The sequence below is a fragment of the Phalacrocorax aristotelis genome, chromosome 2 (assembly GCF_949628215.1).
Source record: "Phalacrocorax aristotelis chromosome 2, bGulAri2.1, whole genome shotgun sequence".
In the NCBI taxonomy this organism is placed as follows: Eukaryota; Metazoa; Chordata; class Aves; order Suliformes; family Phalacrocoracidae; genus Phalacrocorax; species Phalacrocorax aristotelis.
This window is the reverse complement of record NC_134277.1, coordinates 85,649,778-85,676,221: the sequence shown is the minus strand read 5'-3', so window position 1 is coordinate 85,676,221 and position 26,444 is coordinate 85,649,778. Positions and strand designations below refer to the sequence as shown.

The 26,444-nt window shown below is 43.6% G+C and overlaps 1 protein-coding gene across 6 annotated transcripts in view; it reads right to left on the bottom strand.

Moving 5' to 3' along the window:
• Positions 1-26,444, bottom strand: part of MYO10 (myosin X) — a 228,965-nt gene that overhangs the window by 114,132 nt on the left and 88,389 nt on the right. For all 6 annotated transcript variants that reach the window (XM_075084235.1, XM_075084237.1, XM_075084238.1 and 3 more), the window contains one exon: positions 20,987-21,085. In XM_075084235.1, coding sequence (XP_074940336.1) covers positions 20,987-21,085 — 99 coding nt within the window. The remainder of the gene's footprint in view (positions 1-20,986; positions 21,086-26,444) is intronic.

Here is a 26,444-nt window from a genome sequence, read left to right as displayed (position 1 = left end):
ACTAGACAGTCATATACAGCTGGTGGTACAGAGGTACCGCCCTAATATCCGAGTCTGAGTGTGGCCACAGGACTGCAGTTCTGCTTAATACCTAGGCAATCACAGAAACCCATCCTCACTTGTAAAGAAAGATGCCTGACAAAGCTGCAGATGAGCAAAGTGCATCTGTGGACACAGCAGTGCAAGACTGGCTCTTGCTACACCAAGATGTGCAGCACAGGTGGACTCTAAAAAAAGACAAAATCTTTTCTCAGAACTCAAATGCTCTGGATTAAAAACCAGACTTGTGCCTTCAAATAAGTGGTTACACTCACCACTGCTAGGACAAAAAGGTGAATCACATTAGTAGGACTTCTACACATAAACGTTTCCAATCAATATTTTATTTGGAGTAATTTTATTGTCCTAAATACTGCCTAAAGGTGTGGAACTGAGGTGTTACAAGCCATTCCAACAGAGGGTCATGCTTCCCATTAACAAGAAAGCAATAGTGCTCAGTGACTTTAGAGTTGCAGTCCCAACTATCATCTCAACAGAATAGAAGAAAGAGTAAGATGACATGACAAATCAGTCATGCAGTATTGAGCTGACTCGCCAAAAGGTGACTCATAACCAATGACTGACTCTAAGTCAACTGCAAAATACAAAAAAAAAAAAGCCTTAACATTTGTATCACAAGCTCTTTCATCAAAATACACATCAGCACCAGCACTAACAGCAGGTTTCTTACACCATAACACAAGTGTATATAAAGTATTTAACCTGCAAAAGAAGAGATTATTTCCTAAAAGAATCCACTGAAATATATATATTCCTTCCTTTCAGTGAAGTAGAATGCTTATCAACTATTTAAATAAAAGATTCATTATTTATCTGTCTTTCTGCATTACAATAGCTTCAAATACAAATCTATATGAATATCTTCACACATTTCTCTTTAACATCCACACTGACAAACAACATACAAGTGACCAGGCAAACGATGCAAAGACCTCCCAAAAGTCTGTTATATCCATGGAAGCTCCGTATCAGTGAGGTATCACAAAGTAGTTTGGGTTGGAAAGGACCTTTAAAGGTCGCCTAGTCCAGCCCCCCTGCAATAAGCATGGATATCTTCAACTAGGTCAGGTTGCTCAGAGACCCATCCAGCCTGACCTTCAAAGTTTCCAGGGATGGGGCATCTACTACCTCTCTGGGCAACCTGTGCCACTGTTCCACCACCCTCATTTTGAAAAATTTCTGCTTTCTATCTAATCTGAATCTATCCCCTTTCCGTTTAAAACCATTACGCCTTGTCCTGCCACAAAGGCCCTACTAAAAAGTCTGTCCCAATCTTTCTTATAAGCCCCCTTCAAGTACTGAAAGGCTACAACAAGGTCTCCCCAGAGCCTTCTCTTCTCCAGGCTGAACAATCCCAACTCTCTCAGCCATTCTTCAGAGGAGAGGTCTTCCAGCCCTTGGATCATTCTTGGGGCCATCCTCTCAACCTGCTCCAACAGGGAAGTGGTTGGCTTGGCCACATTGGACACCTTCAAGAGTCGTCTGGAGAGGGTGCTGGGCCATCTTGCCTAGACTCTGCTCTTCCTAGAAATGTTGGACTAGATGATCCCTGAGGTCCCTTCCAGCCTGTGATTCTGTCTGTTTAATTCTGGAATTCACTCATCTGAAAAGGTCAGTTAACCCAACAAATTTGCTGACACCACCATCACAAAACGTTGCATGCCTAGCAGATGCAACGGAAATACACATTCATGTGCTTTTATGCACAATTACTACTACCCTATAGGGAGGAAAAAAAGTCCCACAGGATCATACCTTTAGAATACCCACTTTAATAACTGTACGGGCATAAACATGAGTTTCCAATGGTCCAAACTAAAAGGCAGTCCCCATGATTTTGCATTAGCTGGATTACTTTGTAACTGAAATTTTCAGAAAAGGAAACGGATCAAAAAAGAGAAGGGAGGCCCAAACCCAGTTGCTGAAAGTCAAGCACAAAATCTTAATTGAAATACTGAGGAACCGTAAACAGCTAGGAAAAAAACTTTGTATCCCTAAAAGCAAGCTACACAGGTTCCCATCATTACCTAAATTAGAGCACCTGATGCCACTTACCATTATTTATAGGTTTTGATTTAACTAATCTGCCCAAGACCAAAATAGGTACCCTTATCAGAGGTCGCATAAAATTTCAGAATTCCCACTCCACCAAAAAAACCATGTCCATCAAACACTGCTTCACGTTCCCAAGCAGGGAAACACACCACATGCAGCCCAGGTACCAGCAAAGGAAGCCTGTAGCCTGGTGGTGAGGGGAAGGTTCGACTACCAAGATACGCTTCTGAGGGGACAAGTCAATGAAAGCACATGCCCAGCACACAACCTTTCAATCAGATTAATTCAGGTAAAAGTGAAAAAGTACTCATTCTGATCCCCTTCACCTGCTGTAGCTCAGAGCAAGGTAACTCAAGCACTTGGATGTATTGGGTTGCTGACAGAGCAGAAGCAAACGCTGGTCTCCCAAGAAATCCACTTTGACATCAGAGGCTTTTCCCATTAAGACAGGTCTGTACTAGATCCTGCTGATGCAGCCCTGTGAATCACGAATATGAGAGGTTTTCCTAGCAGAGGCCCTTGACCTCAGCATAATTACACCAACAGTGTTTTTCTGGTGATTTTTCTTGTGCTCACAGGGTTACTGGGGTTACTTGCGTCAGGGTTAGCGGGCTGTCCCCTCAGCCAGGAAGTGCTAGCACATCTGCCAAAATCTTTTTCCAGGCCCCTTGGAGCACAGTTCAATCCACTTAAAACATACAAAAGTAATAAAACTCAAAAACTTCCCTTGGTGCTGTGGGCTCCAGCACTCCAAATGTCTTTCTCTCTACTACACTGCCAGCAACTGAAGTCAAACCCTTTCCAACATTATTACTGGCATCACTTGACCCTTTTCCATGTGCATCTGAGACTCAAACCATGCTGGTAGGCTGAGGTCGTTGGACTTGGTTTTTTTCTACCCAGTTGCAAAGGAACAGAGAAAGGCTGTGCAAAATTCAGCACTTAACTACAAGCTTATCCTTCTACTGATACAACCACACCACTGCAGCTGAACCACTCTGCTACATCAGCTGAAGTTATGGTGGTATCAGTGCCCACACAGATATTTTTATTTTGACTTTGCACAAACCACTTCCCAGAAAGTGAAAGATAAAAGTGCTGGGAAGAAATAGGGCAGGGAGGGGGGAGTGTTAAATCAAAATAAACCACTAATGTCAGAATTTGTATCACTGTAGCTAAAACATTCATAGTGAGAACTTGGCTTACAGCTTTCTTCAGACATATGTCCGGCGTTCAGCAGTTATTCAGTAAAACATCCCTCCAAAGGAGGTACTTGCATTTGGCAGCCCCTGCCATTTCAGCAGAGAATCAAAGATGTACTTCCCTCAGACATGAAGATCCTCCACAAAGGACCAAGAACATGGACACGTGTTCACCTATCTGATTTGGTGAGAAAGACAAGTTCATTTCCAAATACTGGTGCCAAAATGTGAGTTAGAATGCAAAGCTTCATCAACTTGTTGACCTGAAAGATGTTTTGAACTGACGGAGAGACATCCCCCTGGAGTGCAGCTGACATGCAGATGCTTTGAACATGATACTGACCACAGGGAATGGAGATTTCATAGTTCAGGCTAGCGAGCCGTACATACAGCAACCCGCCACAGAGCACAGGCACGGGACTGGCTCCCGAAACACACGGGAGTTTTAAACGTTAGCAAGCTGTTGCCATCTCTAGTTCGAGATCACAAAAGATAACGCTGCGGAGACAAGTTCAAACAAGCGCCCCGCACAACTGCTGCTGGATTGTAGGACAAAGAAGCGCGTTCTGATCGGCAACCAGCAAGTGTTTATCTCCAGTGGGAAGAGGCCATCAGGAGTACAGATTCTGGCTACTCCAGCAGCCACGCTCAACAAGCTGTGCTCACATCAGGTACACAACTTCCACCCCAGCTGGATACTCAACCTCACCAACCCCAGGCTAGATCTAACCTGCAGGGAAGGCAACGGGAGTCTCCAGCTAGAGCCAACGCATACACATGGGAAGACAGCACAGTTACTGCCCAGGGTATTGCTGCACATACGGCTGATAAACTTACCGGGAGTTTAAAAGTTCCTCTCCACTTGCAATGCGGTGTATTTGTTAGTATTTTCTACTAAGAAAAATGCTTACACTACCATGATTATAACCTTGTTTCTGACTGTCTGCAGTAAGAAAAGCTGCCATACTTCTCAAGCAGTACGTAAAAGCAAAGAGCAGAGTTTGGGGGTGGTTTGGGTATTTTTGTTTTTCACCCACAGACCTATTTTCAAACAGAAAGCAAGAAGTGAACGACAGGCCTTTTAATACTAAATTTCTAGTCCCAGAAACTACGTTTTCCATGAGCTCAGAGACCAGAACCCAGACACTTACCACTACCATGTAGTTCAAAACACTTGTAACAGATTCAAGATCTTCTAAAAGAAAGTTCAAACTCCATTTGTACTCCAAAAGTACAGCTCTACAAAGAGCTGGCTTTTCTTCCAAGCCTCTTCAGAAACCTGTTGTTCAATAATGAGCTTTCAAAAACTGTGTTTAATAGTAAAATTCATTGCTCCCTTTATACTCATCTTATTATCCTGGCCTCTTGCTGTGCTTGCTCCTTTTAACGGATGGAGCAAGTATTAACTTGATTTCCTACCACACATCACGTTTTCAGCTGCACTTAGCAATATACATCTCTAAGAACTGATAAGATCTCTATTAATTTACTATTAAATGCATAAAGCTAGAGATTTTATTTTTTGCCTTGCATCTGACAGATAGCAAAAGCACATCTTACTTCCGTGACATGCCGTAACTTCTGCACACAGACACAACTGATAAGAGGAATTCAAATCAAGGCCAAAATTCAGGTATAAAAGAAGTGAAATGAATATATCCATTTGCATCCATATACAGAGGACAAAAAAAAATTCAGAAAGAAGTGCCCCAGGAATACCAAAATTGATGCATAACAACAGAAGTTTTTAATACCTGAAGTTAGCAATAGCACATTTTGATGAGAAAATTAAATTAAAGGCTATGGGTGTTCAAAATATGGCTTGCTGAGAAAGTTAAAAAAAAATTGGTTAAAAAATAACTTTATTACTAAGCCCCCCAGATTATATTCCTGAGACCCTGCACATTCAGACAGGTATAGCCAGGTGTGAATTCAGGTGAAGCAACCTAAAAGAAAACGTGGAAGGAAGCTGGAAGCGGTGCTGACAGATCATGGAAGTCACACCACTTCGGGTGACTCAGAACTCAGCAGACGTGCTAGGACAACATTACTAGATGCTTTGCTGTTGGCAAGCCTGTGCTAACATAGACAATCAACAATTTTCAACTGGTAGACCGCTAATTTTTTTCTCTAACAGAAATGCAGATCACCTCTTAAGTTTCACAACTGGAAATTAGCAGATAGTATTCATGAACTCACTTCTGCCTCAGTCACCACATATTCTGCGGTATCCTTGGCTGAAGGCAACAGCCAGAACCTGCCATCCACCTAAACGCTGGAAAAAGTTAAAATCTTGAGCACAAAAAGCCTGGTATTCTCTCTAGAGCTACGGAATCCCTTTCCCACAAGTCCACAGGAGCAAGAGCCAGCCCCTCCGACAATATGTATGCCATACAGCGTGCTGCATATTCCCTTAAAGGAAAATGCCACAGAGGAACTTGCTCCTTACAAGCACAGCCGATGCCAGGGCTGGCTGCAGGAGCCCCAGCTGTCCTCACTGCAGCTCACCCTACCTGACTGCAACACAGGGAGATGCCAGCCCACACCTGCCATGAGTTTTCCAATTGATCTAGCACTACCAGTTCCTCCCCTCTGCCATTTGCCTTTATGCACTATTCGGCACAATGGTATAACAAATGGATGAGGATCTGCACGTGTTACTCCTCTGCAGTAAACATAAGGCAGAAGTAGCTGATGCACACATTCACTTGTATTAAAAATACATACTTAAGTGCCCAAATCTTTTTGGAGAGTGAAAAAGAATCACCACAATCATCTTCAGAATTCCTCTTGGCTGCAAGGACAAGTCTGAGCCTATCCGTACCAATCAAACTCACTTTAAATAAGCATTACAGCCCCCACAAAATTTGTTTATTGAAATTAGGTGTGGGTCTGGGGATGAGTTTGGTTTATTTGCTGCAGTAATCTGCAAAGTCAAAGCCGTACGCTCAAACTAGTGAACAAAGCACTAGAGTCAGCAGGACCCAAGGTTCTGCTCAACCACTGATTCACCGCCTGACCTTGAAGAACTCCATCACCTCATCATAAATCTGTCAGCCCAGCTGCAAAACTGGATGAAAGCAGGACTTCCCTGCAAAATGCATGCTGTGTCTAGTTTGGCCTTTTGTTAAATAAATATAACGCCCCCTCAAAACAAAACCGAAGAACTAAACAATGTGGGGTTTTTTTTCTATATACAAAGCATTTTGTACTGTACTTCACCAAGTGGGAGGGAAATAAATGTAAATATTTACACATGTAGTGCGAAGAGCTGTTACTCACTCTAGGGACGTGTATGCTGGTAGCTGTATAACTCAAGAACTAGATCAGCATGCTGGGGGTGCCTTTGGCAGACAGAAATAATGCACTCGTCTCCAGAAAGCATGCACTGCGCTAAGAAGGGTAAAGAAAACCTGACATTAAGGGGATAGCTCCTGCCAGACTGGAAACTAAATTAGCTTCAAACAAAACAGAGAGTCAGCAAAGCTACAACTGCTCAGGACTTAATTACAGCAGTAGATGAAAGTACTAGGTTAGCATCCAGATCCCCATTCCCCCCTTCCCCCACCGCCCCGCTTTCCCGCCATCTCACAAACTCTTCCAAAAGGCAAGTGTATTTTGGACTGCTAAGTAAGCCTTGAAGCACAGAGGGTAGCTATTTCTCCTTAGGCAACTTATGCTTGATTGGCCCTTACACCTGCTGAGAAGTTAAGTTCAGGCAAAGATCAGGATAAGAAGGGCCACCTCAGCCAGTAACTCGGCTGCTTCAGTTGTGTCCTGGCACAAATGCAGGGCCTGCTACTTCACATCCCTCTGTACCTGCGCTCCTACAGAAGTTACAGGGTGCTGTTTTCAGACTCACACTTCTATTATAGTATTTAGGTCGGTGACATATAAGTCCAAATGCAAATTAAAAATGGCTTTAAAATCTGTGATATGTAAAGGAATGAGGTTGACAGGATTCCATTTCACACGGCAAAGTCTGGCTCCATTAACTCATGGGTACTAACAGCTGAAGATTTCAACGTGAAAGTGATGACAAAAATCTGGAACCAGGTTGTAAAAGCCTCCTTATCAGTTAATTTCATCATCCATTACAAAATTAGATCTGTCCATTCAGAAACTTCAAGAAAAGAGAAGTGGCTACTATTTCCCATTGCTATCACTTCAAAGGTGAGCTTGTTTTACAAGTGTTAGTGTGGTAATGTTTGCCCCTAGTCTGCTAATCAGTTGCCCATTTCTAGTCAGCCATTTCTTTCCATTTTCGTACATAAACAGAGGAAGCATTGCTTGTAACTGCAACCCCGAACTGCATCTGATAAGCTGCTTAGTATTTGCATACCGTCCACACTGCAACTGTTAAGTAGATCACATTGCACACAGGTTAAAATCATGCAAAAATGCGTGACTCGAAAGCAACCTCAGCAGCTCTGAATCTTCATGGTGTCTGAATCTTTGTCTACTTGAAGCTGCCTAATCTGCTCTAAGGACATCAGGTACAGTAAACAGTTTGTTCAGCTTGTGGAAAGTCAGATTTAAGGATTTCATATTCAAACAGCACTGACTCAGGTACCGATGTTCAAGGACTTTTCAAAGTGCAGCTGCAGAGCTTATCAATACCACAAGCTGAATGCTGCTCTATATAACCACGTTTTCTTTAGCTGAGGCCTGGGTTTTTGTTTTATTCTAGCATCAGCATGACTTTATAACTGAAAAATCAAGCCTTCGCTTAGAAGATTTCTGTAAGCTAGTGCTATCAAGGATTTCCCCTACAGAAATGGGTATACATGTGATGCAGAGTAGACTCATTTTAAGTCCAGTGTTTTTGGTAAGAAGTGCATGTATACATCTGTGTGAGCACCTACACACACATTTCCCCACCTGATCCTCTACACAGCATATGTACACGACTTCACACTTTCCAGAAGAGCCGTATCAACCTATTGGAGGCATTATGATATTGCATTGCATCGCAGTAGCTCTGCTCATTTCTGAAAGCATTTGAACAAATGCATTTGATACTACACTGTGGGAATGCCTGGCATTAACAGATATCAGCAATCCATTCGGAATAATTGAATATGTATAGCAGTGTCTGATCTGTTAACACCATCACACATCTGGAATACAAGGCAAGCATTTTAAAAAAAATGCCCAGAGAAACAACCCAGAAGAAAACTGAGAGTGATGCTTAAGAAAATGTGGACCTCTAGCAGCCTTCTGCTTCTTGGCCTCCCCTTCACCTTCTGCTCAGGCTTTGCTGGATGCAGCCCCTGCCCACATCAAGGGTTTTGCTCATGTACAGACTCGGTGCAGCAGGCACATTCTCCATAGAAGTACACGCTTGTATGCTGGACTTAGCAAGCATTTGTCACGCTTCTGTTGCTTTCCTGATCATGCAGAAATACTGCTCCCTCTTCCCCCCACTGAGGGCATGTGAAAAACATTAACGTATCTCAAATGCCTAGCAGACCTTGAAGTATCCTTGACAGAACTTTACATTTCCTGGGCAAATCTTGTGGTGACAGAAACCCTGTGTAATTGCATTTAAGCCAGTGATGGTGCACAGATAATGCCAGGGAAGTCTGACCATCAGATTGCAATGTATATTAAATGCCTGCCTGAAAGCAGCATTAATAATGGAACAGATATTATTATTTACTTTTAACTAGAATTCCTTGCTGATGCCAGTGAAAAAAATGCACTTTCAAAAGATAAATAGTCAGCAGTAAAAGACAGCATTATTTTTATTACAGGCTTGTGGCACTTCTACCTATTGAGATCGCTCCCTTCCCAAATCTGTTTTCAATAGCTTACAATTCTGCTACATGTGGAAAGCTTCGGACGAAGCATTCAACAGCAGGTAAACATCTTACTAACAATGCATGTATTTTCAAATTAGCTTATTTTATCACCATAGGCAAAAGAGTACTATTGTCTCGTTCAGGCCTACAATAATTCTGGTGATTCGATACATGAACACCCTACCAGCCCATTCTTTGGAGAAGGTAAGTTTAATTTAAAAAGGGAATGAATTGTTTCCAAGAGGCAAGATTTTATCTTTCCTGTAAAAGTCATCAGTTCGACAAAGTTATAAATCACTGGAGAAAAATCCCACAGTGAGTGTTCAGGAGAGCCTCAGACATTTAGCAGCTAAACACCTTGGGAAAGCCTGTCTGCCCTTGGCGTGCTCTAGCTGCTGCTGAGCAAGACCTCCCTGTGCTTCCCCCTGCAGTTCCGAGATGCCGCTACCTACGCTAGCCCAGACCGAAGCATGCAAAACAAGGACGAGCACACCATCTGACCCCTGTGCTCCTCATGAGTTGAAGGAGGCTTGATGAGATTTTGTGCTCTGCTGAGGTTTACTGGGTTTGCAGAAATGTGCCTAATGCCTGGGTCTGCCCTGGTGCCCCCCCGGCTGCCCCACTCCTGGCTGGGGGGGTTGCGATGGCCCAGGCTGCCAGGCCTTGCCATTGCCCTCCCGAGGAGCCTCCATGTTCCCACTGCAGGCAGCCACGAGCCCTCCTTGTGCCCTGACAAGGGCACACACCTGCGTGCGTGCACGTGCGCCTGTGCCAGAGAGGAAAGCAGATGCAAACAGGAGCCAGGCTGCCAGGCTGCACACACAGGGACACGTTACAGAGAGCAACGTTAAAGCAGAAGCTTGGAGAGACCAAACAAGTAAAAGCGCAGAAGCCTGTGCATGGAAGAGAGGACAAAGGACAGCTAGGAGGCATCAACAAAACAAAACGAAAAAAAAGCACAACAAAACCACAAACCAACAAAAAACCCAAAACAAACTCCAAAACAAAAGGAAGGCCTATTAGGGTCCTTTGAACAAGCACCCTTTACTTCCACCCTCATATATACTCATCCCCATAACCCTACAACATCCAGAAGTTATCAGAGCCAACCCATGCTGCTTCCCCTGGTTCAGGTCCTTCTCCTCTCCCGCCTGTGCCACAACCCTCTAACTGCAGAGGGGCAGTACACTGCCTTCCCTACAGTCTGAAAAGAGGCCCCACAGCATTTCCTAACTCTCCAGGGTTTGACTTCGCAACACACTGGTTTTCTTCCACAAATATTTTATGATTGTCCTTAGTTAAGTCAGCCTGGATAGACAAATTTCCCCAAATCGTCTCTCACTTCATCATGTGTATGGTAAACAGGACCTAGCTTGTTTTACAAAAAAAAGTGTGCTGGATGAGGAAGAGGCACATGACCTACGCTAACTTTTTCTTCCCCTGGTTTAGTGACCAGGAAAGAGCACTTAAAGTTCTTTTTGCAACTAATATTGAAAGAGTTTATTATCACATTGCAGAAATGCTTTAGGGGAAATTTCGCTCTGATAACCTTCCCATGAGAAAGCTTGACGCTTTCAAATAAGTCACTTTGAAATGTTCAAGAACGCAAATGCCATGCAGCTCCCAAAGGTGCAATGACACATTTTATCCCCCCGGGAAGCTCCTGTGTTCCCTACTAAAAGAACCTGAAGTTCTGCAACAAGTACTGCATTTTTCAAACAGAGAATATTTCCGACATCAAGCCTTGCAAGTAACCTGACATCAAAACTGCAACCTGACTGCATAGATTTAGTTTGTAAACAAAGTTAATTGGTGCAGTGAAGGGTATCTGGAGATGCAGAGAAACCTCCTTCATTTCTGTATTTCTCAGGTACACAAAGGTAATATAAACCTCAAGAATTACTTGAGTGACCACAGGGGAAAGATCAGATGAGCTTCTCATCTACAGAACCGGCACCATGCAGTCAAAGCCACCACAGCCTTCCCCAGAGGACCTGCAGGCGGGCACTGCCTACTTCCCTACATGTTAATTACCCCCACCTCCTCGCAATACCTGCTAACGGGATGTGGGCTGGGACCACCAGCACACCTAACGCAGTACCCAACACACCTATCAGATGGCTATGTTTTTTGAACTACTCACTCAATTTGAAATAGTGACCTAACAGGGTTTTTCACAGCTCTGTCCCCAACGGAGCAGCAGGGCGGGAGTGGGACACGGCTCTGCCAAACAGCAGCTCCTGGGTGGTGGGATGTCACGTAGAGAGAGGGTGGCCTCTTCACATGACTCTTAATACTTTTCAAAATGGTTGCTCACACATGCACTAGTGTTTTCTCACAAGCCCTAGTGGTGTAAAATCCCGTCCAGAATTACCAAGTCATTTGACTTTTTAATTTAAAAAATAAAGAAAAAAGAATAATAAAATAATCTATAATAATAGAAGAATTAGGGCACTCTATACTGCCTGGGTTTTCCTCAACTCTTAATGCCGATAAGTTCAGGCACAAATTGATAGGAGTCTTCTCCAAGTGAAAATCTCAGAGTCCATCCACCATCTATCTGCACTGTACGGTACAAAACCTCACCAGAGCAAAACTTTGCTTTGCTGAGCAGAGCAAAGTATCCCGGCATGTAATTGCAGGTGACCTAAACCACGTGTTCCTAAAAACACCAACAACACTGAACAATCAGACCAGCCCCACATCCAAGGGAATTTAGGAAAAACGGAACAACTGAAGTCACAGGCTTTCTCATCACGATGCTACAAAGTCATTGTCATTGTCGTTTTTTGGCACAATGCGGTCTGAATTCCTTCCCATGCTTTCTGAACAGCTGAACTGTGTTCCCTTACAAAAGATATTAATATGGCAGCCTGCGTACATCTGCTTTAATCTTAAAACAAAAGCAGTTTTGCTATCTTTAGTACAAGCATAATAAAAGCACCAAAAATGCACAGATGGTTTGGATTTTCTTTGCAGAAAGCAAGAGAAGACTGACATCTCAACTGTTTAGGTAGCCACAACCCATTACGTGGCCACAGCAAACCAAGGGGGGGACAAAGTAAGTACCTCTTTGTCAGCATCTCAGATAGGGGCTGCTTTCACACAGGTCCTTAAAAAGCATAAAGCAACTCTCTGCTCAGAGATAAATGCTTTTGTTCATACAGATTTAATTTATATTGTTAGTAAAACACTTAACAACGGCCATGCTAATGCCAAACAAATTAATTTCAGTAAAGCTAAAGCAAACACTACCATTATGTTTAGGAAACACACAACAAAACCCTTGAAAACCCAACATTAAAGGAGTTATTTATGGTCATTGCTCAGCCCTCCTGCCCCCATCCTTTGTGCATTAGAAATCTCTGGGCTGATCACTTGCAAACTCCCCAACTTCTGACAAAAGGTGTCTATGCACCGGTAGCCAGAAAGTTCATTTTGCAGGAATAATACAATCAACCTGGTTTGGCAGTCAGGGTGGGTTTAGTTTTTTTGTTGCTTTTGTTCGTTTTGTGGTGGGGTTTTTTTGTTCAGTTTTTTTCTTTCTCTCCTTACAATTCAAGCTTTCTTTTAAAATATCTCACTCCAGGATTAAAACTTTCCCCTTCCTGGAATTAATCAAACTGATAATGGTTTTGGCAGAAACGCAAGTAACAGGAAAAAAGTAAGGACAGCGTGTGTGCAACATATCCAAGAAGTACTTCATAACCTGCTCTGTATTTTTATGTAATAAATAGACAGTAGTTCAGGCAAAAACACACACAAAAAGAAGCTTTTCCCTATTGCCCTTCAACAAATATTCAGAGACTAGCAGTCATGTAAAAATACTGCTCTTTCTTTATATAAAGCTGATAAGAAGACAAGCTGAATTCACTCCTGAATCAGGAAAAAAAAAAGTTTTCTGCTACAGATACTGCGTTCTTTAGCATTATGAAACATCTTAAGATTTTTATGCTATACCATTAATATTTTGGAGAATTTAAGAGACACAAACTAACGATCTTCCCAGTTAGCAAGTACTTAAAAAGTAAAAGACAGTGCATTAGAAAAAAAAACTTGTTCAATTTATGAACGCTTCCACTTTCAGGGTTTTGAAGCAGCCTTTCCATTAAGGAAAATGTTTTCTGCAAGGCCCTATGGTTGTATTAAATCCTTACTAGGCGCGCGGAGGCTTTTGTGCATTACAGTTATGCTCCATTAAATGCTTCGCCGAAGGGACAGGACGAGGCAGCTCAGCGGGCTTGTGGGACACGTGTGGGCTTGCAGGACACGTACAGACTCTGCAGCCTCGCTTGATTCATAAATATCTCTTTCTAAAGAGCACGAGATGGAGCATGGGCAAGCAGGGCAGAGCCCTACCTCCCGGCAATCCCTCCCAGGAGATGCCCCGCAGCCTGGGGTGCCAAACGCTGCCTCTCCAAACTGGGCAGTGCCTGGGACAGGGCAAGCATGGGCCATGCGAGGCAAAGAGGCCTGTCTCCCCGCAGATGCTCCTGCCGCCTGGCTCGCGTCTGTCATGAGCACTATTTACAGGCGCCGCCAACAGATGCTTGCAGCAAGAGACACTGAACTTTGACATCCCGCATAAAGATGTAAACACTTCTCCACATAAGATAAATCCCGAGTACTAAAACGTGCTCCATCTGACTTCTGGCCCTCCCCAGCCCCACCCCATTGCCCAAACCCAAAATTCACATACGCATCCCTTAAAAACAATAGCAATAAAAAAATAAAGTAAAATAAAAAAATAAATCAAACCCCCCAAAAAAACCAAGAAGCCAACATCCAAACAGCCACAGCATTTTAAGCTTTTTAGCCAAGCTTTTTAAGAACACTAGAAATAATCAGGAGAATCATTACACATAAGCCAAATATAACTAACTGCAGAATAAAATGAACTTTACAGTGTTTAGACAGATGGAATCTGACTTCCTGGTGTAAAGCCACTGAATTTGGCATCCGCCGTCAGTCCCAAAGGCAGGGGATCTGCTGCCCGAAACACGCATGAGCTACCCAGCGGCCGGAGTTAGTAGTCACTGCAGTCACTGCCCTTCATAAGCACCATTAAATTAAAAAGGATGAAAGTCTATATAAATGAAGTTTGCAGAAAGAGATGCATTCATTTAAAAGCAGCCAAGACCAAAGCTCACTGCATATATTTGTGTATTTTCTTAAGAGGCTGTATATACAAGGGAGCACACAAAGGCTTCTTTAAAATGCTCCCTTGTAAGGGTGTATTTCAAGGGTAATAGATATTGAATTCAGGGAAATGTCAAAAAAAACCACTGTTTGGAAATATTGTCAAGTCTTCACATGGAAGAGCTAGAAGCGAGCACGATGCTTTTCAACGATAACTAAGAAAATCCTTGTCCAGAAGGATTTACTTCTCCGATGCCTGATCCTATGAACAGACGCAGCCAAAGACAGCATTTACTGATAAACAGTCCTACTGACTTCAATAACTTAAGCCAAGCAACTTCAGTGGTGTTATTCATACCCTGTGAATATGAACGGAAGACTCTTGTTTAAAAGGGCTCCTCACAGTAGCGAAGGCTAGCACGACAGTCCCAAACGAGGGTGAGAAAGGACACAAGGCAAAGAAAAGAGTCCTTATGAGAAGTGCTTAACCATTTGCCTGCAGGTTTGGGATTTTTTTTTTTTTTTTTAACCAAGAATGAGGAAAACATGAACTCTCCTGGTATAACCCACATGGTAACTCCAACAGAATCCTATTGTTAACTCAAAAAAAAAAAAAAATCAAACAAAAGGAACACCGCAAACCAAGCAAAAAATTGAAAACACACCGAAAACCTCAAACAAAGCCCAGGTCTAACTTTTCTGAATGAGGTCACGATGAGAAACTCTCCCAGCCTTCAAACCAGAAGAAAAAGGAAAAAAAAAAAAGGTGAAAACCTCCATGGAAAACATACTTGAGCGGTGTTTAACAAGGAACATCTGTAGCCTTCCCATTCTTGAGATGCAGAAACGCCCTAGAAGAGCCACATTAAGTTAAACACACAGGAAAAAATACTTTTGTTGCTGGCCAAACCATTTACAGGTGCCTCTGATTTGAAGCTAAAGGATACTGCGCGGCACTCTGCTGACGTAACACTGTGCTGTGAAGGACTTCTTTGTAAAGAAAGTTCACAGAAAGCTGGTTTAACTGACAAACTCTTTACTGGTGAAATGTGACATCTGTTTTTAAAGAGCCCACATTTTTGGGATATTATCGCTCAGCTGCTTCTATTTATAACATACTTGACTTAAAAGTTCCTCTCAGTCAACTAAACAGGTATGCAATTAAATATCCTGAAACTTCAGTGTCAGACTCGGAACAGTTTGCAGTGATTGATTCAACTTTTACTACTTCTTGAATGAGTTTCTTCATACAGAGCAGACTTCCCCAACACACACACATTATGTCTTCCATTTATAGAAGATTTCCCTTAAAAGGGAATGGGCATTACTAAAATTGTGTGCTCTTAGGTGCTGTTCCAAAAGACCCCCATACTCACAGGCTTAAAACACAGTGCTACTTACACACGTCACCATGGCTATATTTCAAGGCGGGGCGGGGGGGGCAGAATTCTGACTATACATTTCTTGGCATTATTTTTATATTTATATATATATATATATATATATGGGTGTACAAATGGAAGAAAAAGTACAGTCCTCATTAGGAGACAAGAAAGATCATCTTTAAATCAATGCCACGCAACCGAAGAGAGCTCTTCTGAAAGACTGCATTCCCCAACAAGCTTTTTCTATGTGCTATCTATGCTTTCACAGGTGATAGTTTCAAGTGTGTCTGTACAACAGCACAATGCAGTGCTCTTTCACACAAGAGGAAAAGTTAGGTTTTTATCTAAAATCAGGTAAAGTTCACATTATTCAAAAAAGAAGAGAAACTGGAAAGAGTTTTTTTTTCCCTCAATAGAACCACTGATGCTCTACCAAACATACGCAAGTAATTTCAAACAAAGCACACAGTGACAGCAGGGCTTTTAACATTTTATTTAAACATCCACTTGAGTACTTTATAAGCTCACACAACTTCATTAAAAATTTATAGAATATGACGATGAGGAAACGTCTGCTTTACGGTAAATAAAGCCCTTAAGGAAGAAATCATTTTAACCCTAAAAACAGAGGTAGCAAAAATACCCTCAAGCATGAAAAAAGATATAATAACTGTAATGCCATCTTCAATGTGTGTATATATACACACAGAAAGATTAGGACTTATTTTTCTAAGTCTGAGTATTCACAGACTGCACTGACATACTTCATATAGTCACTGACAGGGTGTTTCCAACACATTAGGCACAGAGGCCTTCACCACCAAACCAACCAACCCACCCACCAGGCAGCAAACGAGTATAGCATCTTCTCTTCTGGAAAGCATCTAAAAAACATTTACAATATGAATTGCTCATCGCAGCTTCTCGAGTCATTGCAAACCCCTCATTTTGAAGACTAGCCTGCAGAAGACTTTTGAGAGGCACTCCAGAGCCAGCTGCAGCCCAACACCACGAACGTGTGCTGAGAAGGATGTTACACCTTTCATCTCCCACTCCTTTATCATGGGCCGGGGTGGTGAAACACAGCCCTGTGGTACTCCTCCTCTCCCTGTATTTCATGAGGCTTTCATCTATCGCCGTACAGTGCCACGCTTTTCTCTTTTTCATAGAGAGTTAAGACTGTTTTGTAGCTATTTGCTCAGGGAAGCCCAAAGCTACAACTTAAAGTTCTCTTTTTTAGTATATATTATCATACGTATTGGGTATTCCATGCAGCCTACCAAATCAGCTAGTTTTACAACCATCTCACACAGAGGGTAACAAGAGCGGAAGGCAGTACCACAATTGTCTTTAATGATAATTAACTAATGGACTGCTTCATTGAAACACTCAGGCAACACAAGAATACTCAAGGATCAATTATATTACCATGTGACATGCAACTTGTTAAAATACTGAAAGGTAATGGCATGTTCTCACAGGAGTATTGGCATTGGATAGGATTCCCTACAAATGACAACTCTTCAGCATACAACCGTATGCCACCCCAGTATTTTGTGGCAAATTTATTTCCACCACTCCGAACAGAACAGAAAGAAGAAATTATTCCTATTTTTAGATTATTCCATTATTCTGCAAACTGACACAGGCAAAGGCTTGAAGTCCAAACTCATAAAATCTGAGCAGAACTCCAGCAAACACGCCTTCCTAGTCCCACCACCCTGTCAATCACACCTTGAGAAGTTATGCAAAATGCTCAGTGGTAAGGTGAGAAGTGCAAAGTCTAGTAGAAGCTACTGAATCATAGAAGATGCAGAACAATGCTGTGCTTTGATAAGGTCCCATCACTTTCATCAGTTTGTCATTAGACTTGAACACAAGCTGCAGCTGTCAAAAGGGTCTGGGAATCAATATGCTGGCCACACTTCAAAAAATCATCATCGCACCATATTTCTGCAACCTCACCCCTGGCTTCCCCTGCCTCATTCTTCAAAGCAATATACAGCACTGCAGGGATCGCCAAGCCGTCAGAGGTAATCGTCAGGCATTACCTCAGCTTCATTTCACCCGCTTGCAACCTTGTGCAGCCCATAGGTAACCAAACAGCAAGGGCAGGATGATCTAAAAGTGCATCAGGAAAAGCAACGGGGGGGTAAAACATTAATTGGCCAATGTCAGCTGGCACGGTCCCTTTACACGCAAAGTGCACTCCTGAATGCACAAGTCTTGAAAAGAATTAAAGTTATAAAATGTAGTGAATTGTTAGTATGCCTTTGGCTGGGCAGCAGCCAGCTCAGATCTGCCGAGGAGAGGAATGCCACGTCATGGGTATGAAGGGTACTCTCTACATCCTTCCTGTTTTGCACCACCTGCTTATAACACAAGCAGGCCAAACCAAAGAAGGTTTCTTTTCGGTTTGGTGTGCCCCCTACCCCCAAGTGATGTTTAAAGGACCTTTAAAGGTTGCCTAGTCCAGCCCCCCTGCAATAAGCATGGATATCTTCAACTAGATCAGGTTGCTCAGAGACCCATCCAGCCTGACCTTCAAAGTTTCCAGGGATGGGGCATCTACTACCTCTCTGGGCAACCTGTGCCACTGTTCCACCACCCTCATTTTGAAAAATTTCTGCTTTCTATCTAATCTGAATCTATCCCCTTTCCGTTTAAAACCATTACGCCTTGTCCTGCCACAAAGGCCCTACTAAAAAGTCTGTCCCAATCTTTCTTATAAGCCCCCTTCAAGTACTGAAAGGCTACAACAAGGTCTCCCCAGAGCCTTCTCTTCTCCAAGCTGAATAATCCCAACTCCCTCAGCCATTCTTCAGAGGAGAGGTCTTCCAGCCCTTGGATCATTCTTGGGGCCATCCTCTCAACCCGCTCCAACAGGTCCATGTCCTTCTTGTGCTGAAGGCTCCAGAGCTGGACACAGTACTCCAGGTGGGGTCTCACCAGAGCAGAGTAGAAGGGCAAAATCACCTCCCTCGTCCTGCTGGCCATGCTTCTTTTAATGCAGCCCAGGATACCGTCAGCTTTCAGGGCTGCAAATGCACATTGTTGGCTCATGTCCAGCTTTTCATCCACCAGTTTCCCCAAGTCCTTCTCCACAGGACTATTCTCAATTCCCTTCGTCCCCCAGCCTGTAGTGATACTGGTCGCAACCCAGGTGCAGGACGTTGCACTTGGCCTTGTTGCACCTCATGAGGTTCAAATGGGACCACTTGAGCATGTCAAGGCCCCCCTGGATGGCATCCCATCCCTCAGGCATGGCAGTCACACCACTCAGCTTGGTGTCACCTGCAAACTTGCTGAGGGTGCACTTGATCCTACTCTCTGTGTCACTGATGAAGATATTAAACAGTCCTGGTCCCAATACGGACCCCTCAAGGACCACCACTTGTCGCTGATCTCCATCTGGACACTGAGCCATTGTCCACTACCCTCTGGATGTGACCATTCAACCAATTCCTCATCCACTGAACAGTCCACCTGTCAAATTCTCATCTCTCCAATTTAGAGAGAAGCATGTTATAGGGGACTCTGTCAAAGGCCTTACAAAAGTCTAGATAGATGATATCCATAGCTCTTCCCTTGTCCACTGGAGCAGGGAATGTACTCACTCCATCACAGAAGGCTACTGGGTTGGTCAGGCAGGACTTGCCCTTGGTGAAGCCATGCTGGCTGTCCTGAATCACCGCCCTGTCCTCCATATGCCATAGCATAACTTCTAGGAGGATGCAGGCATCAGCCTGAGAACCAGCCGGTGATGTTGGGGGGACAGTGGATGGGAGTGGGAACACAACAGCTATCAGGGAGTTGGGCTCCCTGACTACCTCTTGTGGTGCTGAGGACAGCACTGACTTTCACCCATTTCTCTGCCTCCCCAGGGATGTAGAACACAACGAATTTTTGCCACCAGAGACACGACCAGTCACAAGTGCTTGGATGTGACCTCCTCTCTGTTACCCTATTTCCTTTGCCACACACCCAGGGACTCTGAAGAGAAGGATGACACCATTTTCTCTGCCTCAGACCCTGATGGTTTCACCCCTGTTTTCATCCCTTACTGCCAGGACAGCAGGAATTTAACCTTGAGTAGGTTTTATCTTGCCCATCAAAAACCACTCTGCAACTCTGTCTGGTTCCTTTCCTGCCTGGAGAAAGGCATGAAAGGAAAGTAACAGTTCTCTGTCTCTTAAAGTCATGCTTTTCCACCATGCTTACCCAGAAGGACATGAAGTGAAGGCAGCAATAACAGGTAGCATATTTTCCAGTCTACCATGCTTTTCTCAGCTTCATTCACTACTTGAAGCTGCCTTCACCTGGTGCAAATGACTAAGAAAAGTAAGCAAAACTGAGGGAACGAACATGCTCCAAAAGTCAAAAGGTGTGTCCTCCAGAGGTTGATGGCTGTCTCAGCATTACTGTTTATATCCAACTCAATCTAAATCTAAAATTTTTTCAGGGAAGCTGCAGGAATCTAGGTCTGGATAAACCATGCCCTAATGGAGAGCAGAATAAATAGATAAATAAAATGTAAGTGCATGAGAAAGCAAAGCACTTCTAAGCTGTCAGCAACTGGCAGGGCTGGTTCTGCCTTCTTCTGGGGGCCAAAAAAGAAAATTTACAAAAAGAAAAAAAAAGGGGGAACAAGATCCACACCAGCTTCCTTGACCAGCTGGCAGCCAGACACACAGGCATGCACTGCCTGAGACGGCTGGCTGAGGTAACCTGAGGAGACATGGGGATCCATCTCCATCCCTGCAGGCAGGCAGGAGCCAGGAGCAGTTCACAACTAGGAAACAGCTAAAATTTTAAAAAGCAAACCAAAAAAAAAGACCCAAAACAAAACTCAAAACAAAAAAGCAAGGAGAGGGGAGTAACAGTCCCCTTCCCTCACAATCCCCTTGCAACAGGCACTGGTGGAGCTACCCCGGTTTCGCTCTGTGAGGTGTGCCTTGCTGCCTCCCATTGAATCAGTGACACTCCACTACCATGATGCTGCTGCAGTGCCACGTGCCAACCCTTCTTTCTGTTACTGTAAGGGAATACAACCATGGAGAGGCCACCTACCTCCAGTAAATGACATAACCACTGACCTATGTGGAACAAGGCTCTCACACCTGGCAGCACTGCTTCAGCTTTGACAGGCAAGATCATAGCCACTGACCAGACAGGCAATGGAAAGACCTATTAAAACCAAAGCTGCGCATTCAGGTCATACAAAATGAATATTTTATTCACAAACTTTAGGCCTTTAGTTTCCTTTATGCCCTCCCCACAAGGAGAACAGCTTCTTTTTCATGGAGTGGCAAAAAGGAAAAAACACAGAAGATGTCCATACCTGACCATAGTCTGTCCTGAATACGACGACTCCTTCCGCACAGGAATGAACCGTACTGGGATAATGCTGATTGTTTTCTCGCAGCCAGACCCGAGACCCCTACAATAAACAAAACAGAGTTATAGATGGCATCACTGAAAAATGGAAAAAGAATTTCACTCAATATTTTTCTCTGGAAATACATATCAAGCAAAAGGAGAGTAAGCGAGAGCAAAATCCCAATAAGCAAGTGAAAGAAACAAAGAAAATAATCTCTCAGGAAGTATTTGTTGGTTTCTGCCAGAACAGTAAACATAGGAGAACTACACTGAATTGTTTTTTGGTTTTTTGTTTGTTGGTTTTATTTTTTAAGTAGAAGTTCCTAAATGCTGGCAAGAGCAGCTGGAGCCAATTCTCTGAGTCATGTGCTTCATGTTAGCACACGTAAAATTACAAAGCAGTGTTTGAATTTACACACAGTTTAAAAGATCCTCCTCAAAGCTGGCTGGTTCCCTACCTGTTTATTTTCAACTTCTGTTAGGCAGTCACAGCACTTTCCCCCCAATCATCTTTCACCGTTTTTCTCAACCACTTTGCCCTTTATACGGTCCTCCTCTTTTGGGTGCGCAACGCAGAGGATTTAAAAAAACAACACAAAAAAAAAACCTACCAGCAAGCAAGGTTACAAAGAAATTACATTTGCTTTTTACACATGAGGAGGCAACAAAGGCACTACCACTGAGACACCTAAATCTAGTAAGACAGGGTAGGCGCAGACTTTTAATTTTCACCTCGCTGGTAGATTCAGCATCAAGAAAACAGAAATATCCACACTGATGAGGGAGGAGGATGTGGGAGGAAGAACCACAGCTGATGCTGCAGCTGCAGCAAAAGCCATCCCAACAACAACACCCACTCAAGTTGCTCCAGCACAGGAGAAGGTTTCAGCTGGTATGAAAACGTTCAGCAGCAGCACCCCAACCCAAGGTGACCTCCAACCCAAACTACACTCCCATTCTCTACAAACGGAAAGCAGGGTCCATACCAGAAAGACAGTATTTTAGTGGTATTTAGAGAAGAGAGGGCTTTTTTTTTCCACCAGAGCAGTCAAATTCTATTCTAAAGTAAAAGTAAAGGGGAGGTAGAAAAGGGCTGGGATATACCCTGATGATCGTAAGGTTGTGACTTTGGGTGCACAATCACTGAAAACCACAATTCAAATAATTAATTTTGCAAGCTAGCATCCAAAGGTTGTCCTTGTCTGAATTTCTACACACAGAAACTAGACCTACAGCCTTGTTGAAGTTGGTGGGGTGCAGGGTCCTGATTAACAATCTTGACAAATACAGATTTTTATTTCTGTTACATATTTAAGGTAAGTGGCCCATGAGTCTACCATGGACTTCAGCCATGTTACAAGTTGTATGTGCTTTAGATAACATTGAACAAACATTCTTGTTTCTTGATGTGAGAACAGCAGCACTGAGACACAATATAATGCTCACAGAGAATGCAAAAACTCTTGCTGCTTGGTTTCTCTGAATAGTACGAGCTCAGCTGCACATACAGGACCATGTAAGAGCATCCCTCATCATTTTTCCCCTCCATCTTTTGACAAACTGCTTTCCATTTTAAACGCTGCCAATGCCTGTGGAGCTGTTTGCCCTTTTACCTCCAAAACCTCAAGCCAGATGGTTTCCAGGTTTATAGCAAGTCCGATGCAGTTCAAACACAGGGTGTGTCGACTTACAGAGGGGAGGGGAGTGGAGGGGAGTGGAAAGGAGGGTGCTAGCACCCGAGGTAGGTAGGGGGAAGCAGGGGACTGGGAAACAGTGGGGGAGAGGACTCCCAGAAGCGGTAAAAGCAATAGAGAGGACTTGAACATCTAAGTCAAAAGCCAGTGATAGCAGTGGGAAGACTTCCACCCGCTCCCTTGGGTACGCATCAGACAGAAAACCCAGGGCACCACGCTTTTTCAATCTTCGAGCAGCACGAAAACCCTCACACTGACAGGTCTGAGGGCATGAACAGCCTGTGCTTTCCAGAGGGCGGAAGGCTGATGTGAGGACATTGCTTTTGGACTTCCTCTGGTACCTCCCCACCAGAGCCTGCAAACAGAAATATCCTATGTCCTAAAGTACAGGTGCAGGAGCGATGACAACTTTGAAGGCAACTTCCTTGGTATTAAGAAATATCAACCACAACTACCGGGGCAGGAGACAAAGGGCTCTTTCACATTAACACAGTTGCTACTGTCAGCTCACCGTTCCCAAGAGTGCCCAAGAGTCAAAACTTGAGGCTTGCAGCTGCCCGTCAGCCCCGGCAGGGTGGTGCTCGGCTGCAGCTGCTGCCCACCCCACTTAGTCCACTGCGGCGTGCATTTAAAGCCCATAAGGCAACGAGTGCACAGCACCGCATGAGAGAGATCACGTTCCCGTGCTATATCATGCAATACGCTCAGAGCAAGGTGAGCCGAGTCTTTTGCCTCTGATTCCTGTATGTCCTCAGCCACCTCTCTTCACCTGTGCATCACAGAAGGCTGAGGCTGGAAGGGACCTCTGGAGGGCATCTAGTCCAAACTTCCTGCTCAAGCAGGGTCACCTAGAGCTGATTGTCCAGGATCATGTCCAGATAGCTGTTGAGGATGAGACTCTCCACAACATCTCTGCGCAGCCTGTACCAGTACTCATGAAATGTGTTTCCTGATGTTCAGTGGGAACCTCCTGTGTTTCAGTTTGCGACCATTGTCTTCAGTCCTGTCACTGGGCACCACTGAAAAGAGCTGGGGTTCCTCCTCTTTTCATTTACATACATTGATGAGACGCACCCCCACCATGAGCCTTCTCCAGGCTGAACAGTCCCAGCTCTCTCAGCCTTTCCTCATAGGATAGATGCTCCAGTCCCTTCATCATCTTTGTGGGACCCTACCCAGTATGTCCATTTTCTTCCCGGGATGGGGAGCCCAGAACTGGACACAGCACTCCAGGTGTGGCCTCACCAGTGCTGAGTAGAAGGGAAGGATCACCTCCCTTGACCTGCTGGCAGCACTCCTCCTAATGCATCCAACAGAAATACCAACAGAAACCTCATGAGATGCAATACTCCTGAGTTAACGTAGGACACCAAAAGAAAGAATCATCAGCCCACAAAACAACCTCATTCAGTCTGACAACTGCTGTTTCGTGTTTGGTTTGGTTTTGTGGTTTTTGTTTTGTTTTGTTTTAATCGTTCTGGAAAAAAACAGAAGGTGTACAAGGTTGTCCAGCTCGTAGCAAATTTTTACTTCACTGGGCTTTTCTGCCTCGATCTAACAATGCTACAGGAGCAAAGCTTCCCCCCACCTGGTAAATAACCATAGTTTTGTTCACAAATTGTAACTGGCTAAATGAAGGTGGCTACTGACACCACCAAGCTCTGGAGACCTAACAGCTCAACAGGTGAAGGTACGGACTACAGTCACCAAGCAGCAAAGGGAATTTGGCCCCAGACTTCCCATCACCTAAGGAAATGCTTTCACCAGCCTGCTGCTGGGCATTAAGTGTCTGTACCACTCAGTCTCCACCTCCTCCTCCTAGGTTAATTCAATCCATCTAAACGAACGCATAAACAGAAAAAAAAAAAAATTGTCAAAATACAGTCAAGTTCTTCAGGACAATGAAACCCCTGGTGTTCCTCTGGTTTATTGTTTGCCAAAATCTCTGGGCTCGAGTAACATGAAGTTTGTGCTTTCAGAGGCAATGAAAAGCTTATAAACATTAAGCCACAACAAAATTTGCCAAAACCTCAGCATTCAAAATAGCCTCTCACAAGAGGAGAATGTTTTCCATCTTGAAATTAAATAATTAATCTTTAATTTTTTCTGACTATGAAGGAAAAAAAAGCGACCTGCACAGAAGCATTCGCTTGGTTGGACTAGTCCTAAAACAAGCTTTTTAAAGCAAGTAGGAAAGGGTTTGATTTAAACAAATGCACATTGTTAGGGGTCAATAGCTGCTATTCAGGGGAGGCTGGAACAATGCAGTTCACAAAGCCTGAGGCATCTGAAATGCAAATACAGTGTGTTCCCTGGCAAGGTAGCTCAACAATATGATATCTGTCCATGAGCTGGGTGCGCTGCAAAGCCTTCCCGTCTAGGGGAGGGAAAAACCAAAAGAAGTCTTGGCAAACAATACCTCACAAGCTATGCAAGTTACAGCCACCCCCTGTGCCCAGCCAGCTCTGCAACTGGGCTGCAGTCCCTCTGCAGTGCATTAGCTAGGCCAAGGGACAGTTTTGAGAACAAAATCTTCACTAGTAGTTCATCTATGGACAAGACTTGCCATACAGGACCCACCTGTGGAAGGGCTCCGCTCAATGCATGTGGCAGCACAGTATATTGATCCGAAACTGTTTTGGGGGGTGAAGCCTGGTAACCTGGGTTACTCCAGAGCTCCCTGACATGCTCCCCTTCTCTGGTAAGGGGGTAAAACAAAGCCATGGAGCACTCACTAAAACCCAGTGGTTTTTATTTCTGTGAAGCGAGGTTGTAAAAATACTTGGAATAGCATTTGCAGAAGGAGGACCATATGCCATCATTTCCATAGCAAAGAAATTTCTCTAGACTGCAAAAGGGAAAGGAAATAGGTTTGCATATCTCACAGCTGTAAGAGCACCTGGAGAAGTCCCTAGTCCTTTTACCTCACAGATTTTGCTGCTGAAAATCCAAACACTACCTCTTGCCTTCCTCTGTATTCTGTTCTTGGAGATTATAAAAATCCATTCATTTTTACTTTCTATTGTACATATACACTGGAAATCACAAAAGTAACTAAGAACTTTGTCTCAACTAAGTAAAATTATGGAGATTCACTGCAAAACTGTAATTAACAAGCTAGATTTGGATGCCTACAGATTGTATGCCGAATAAAAAAACTGCCTCCACATTGATTACATTTTTATATATAGTCTGTATGTAGTCATGAAAAAGCAGATGCTGTAAAACAACTGTGTTCTCATCCAAATGAAAATACTATTCATTCACATATTATAAATGTAAAATCCAGTCGACTCATCAATGCAGTTGATTCAAAGCAGTTAAAACTGCTTTAAATTAAGGGCAATGAACACAGGTTAAGCTGTGTCTGCATCCAAAAAGCATTTTGTTATTAGGGCTTGGCAAAGCAGAAAGAACAATAGTCAATAGGTATTTAGAGAACGTCTTGTTTACGTACCTCAGTAGCTTGGCTCCAGATATGAAGTTTGAGAGACAGGAAGAGATGTTATTAACTAGGTTAAGCTGGACATAGCTTTTTAATGCAAAAGTTCACCAAACCCACACCTGTCTTCATTCCTCATCTTTACTAGTTCACACACTGATGACAAACAAGGGGGGCGACAGCAAGAAAGAAGCTATCCAGTAAAAATACAACTTTGCTAATTTCATATTAATGAACAGTTTTGCTTCTGAAAACTCACCCTTCACTGTTAGCTAAGGACTACT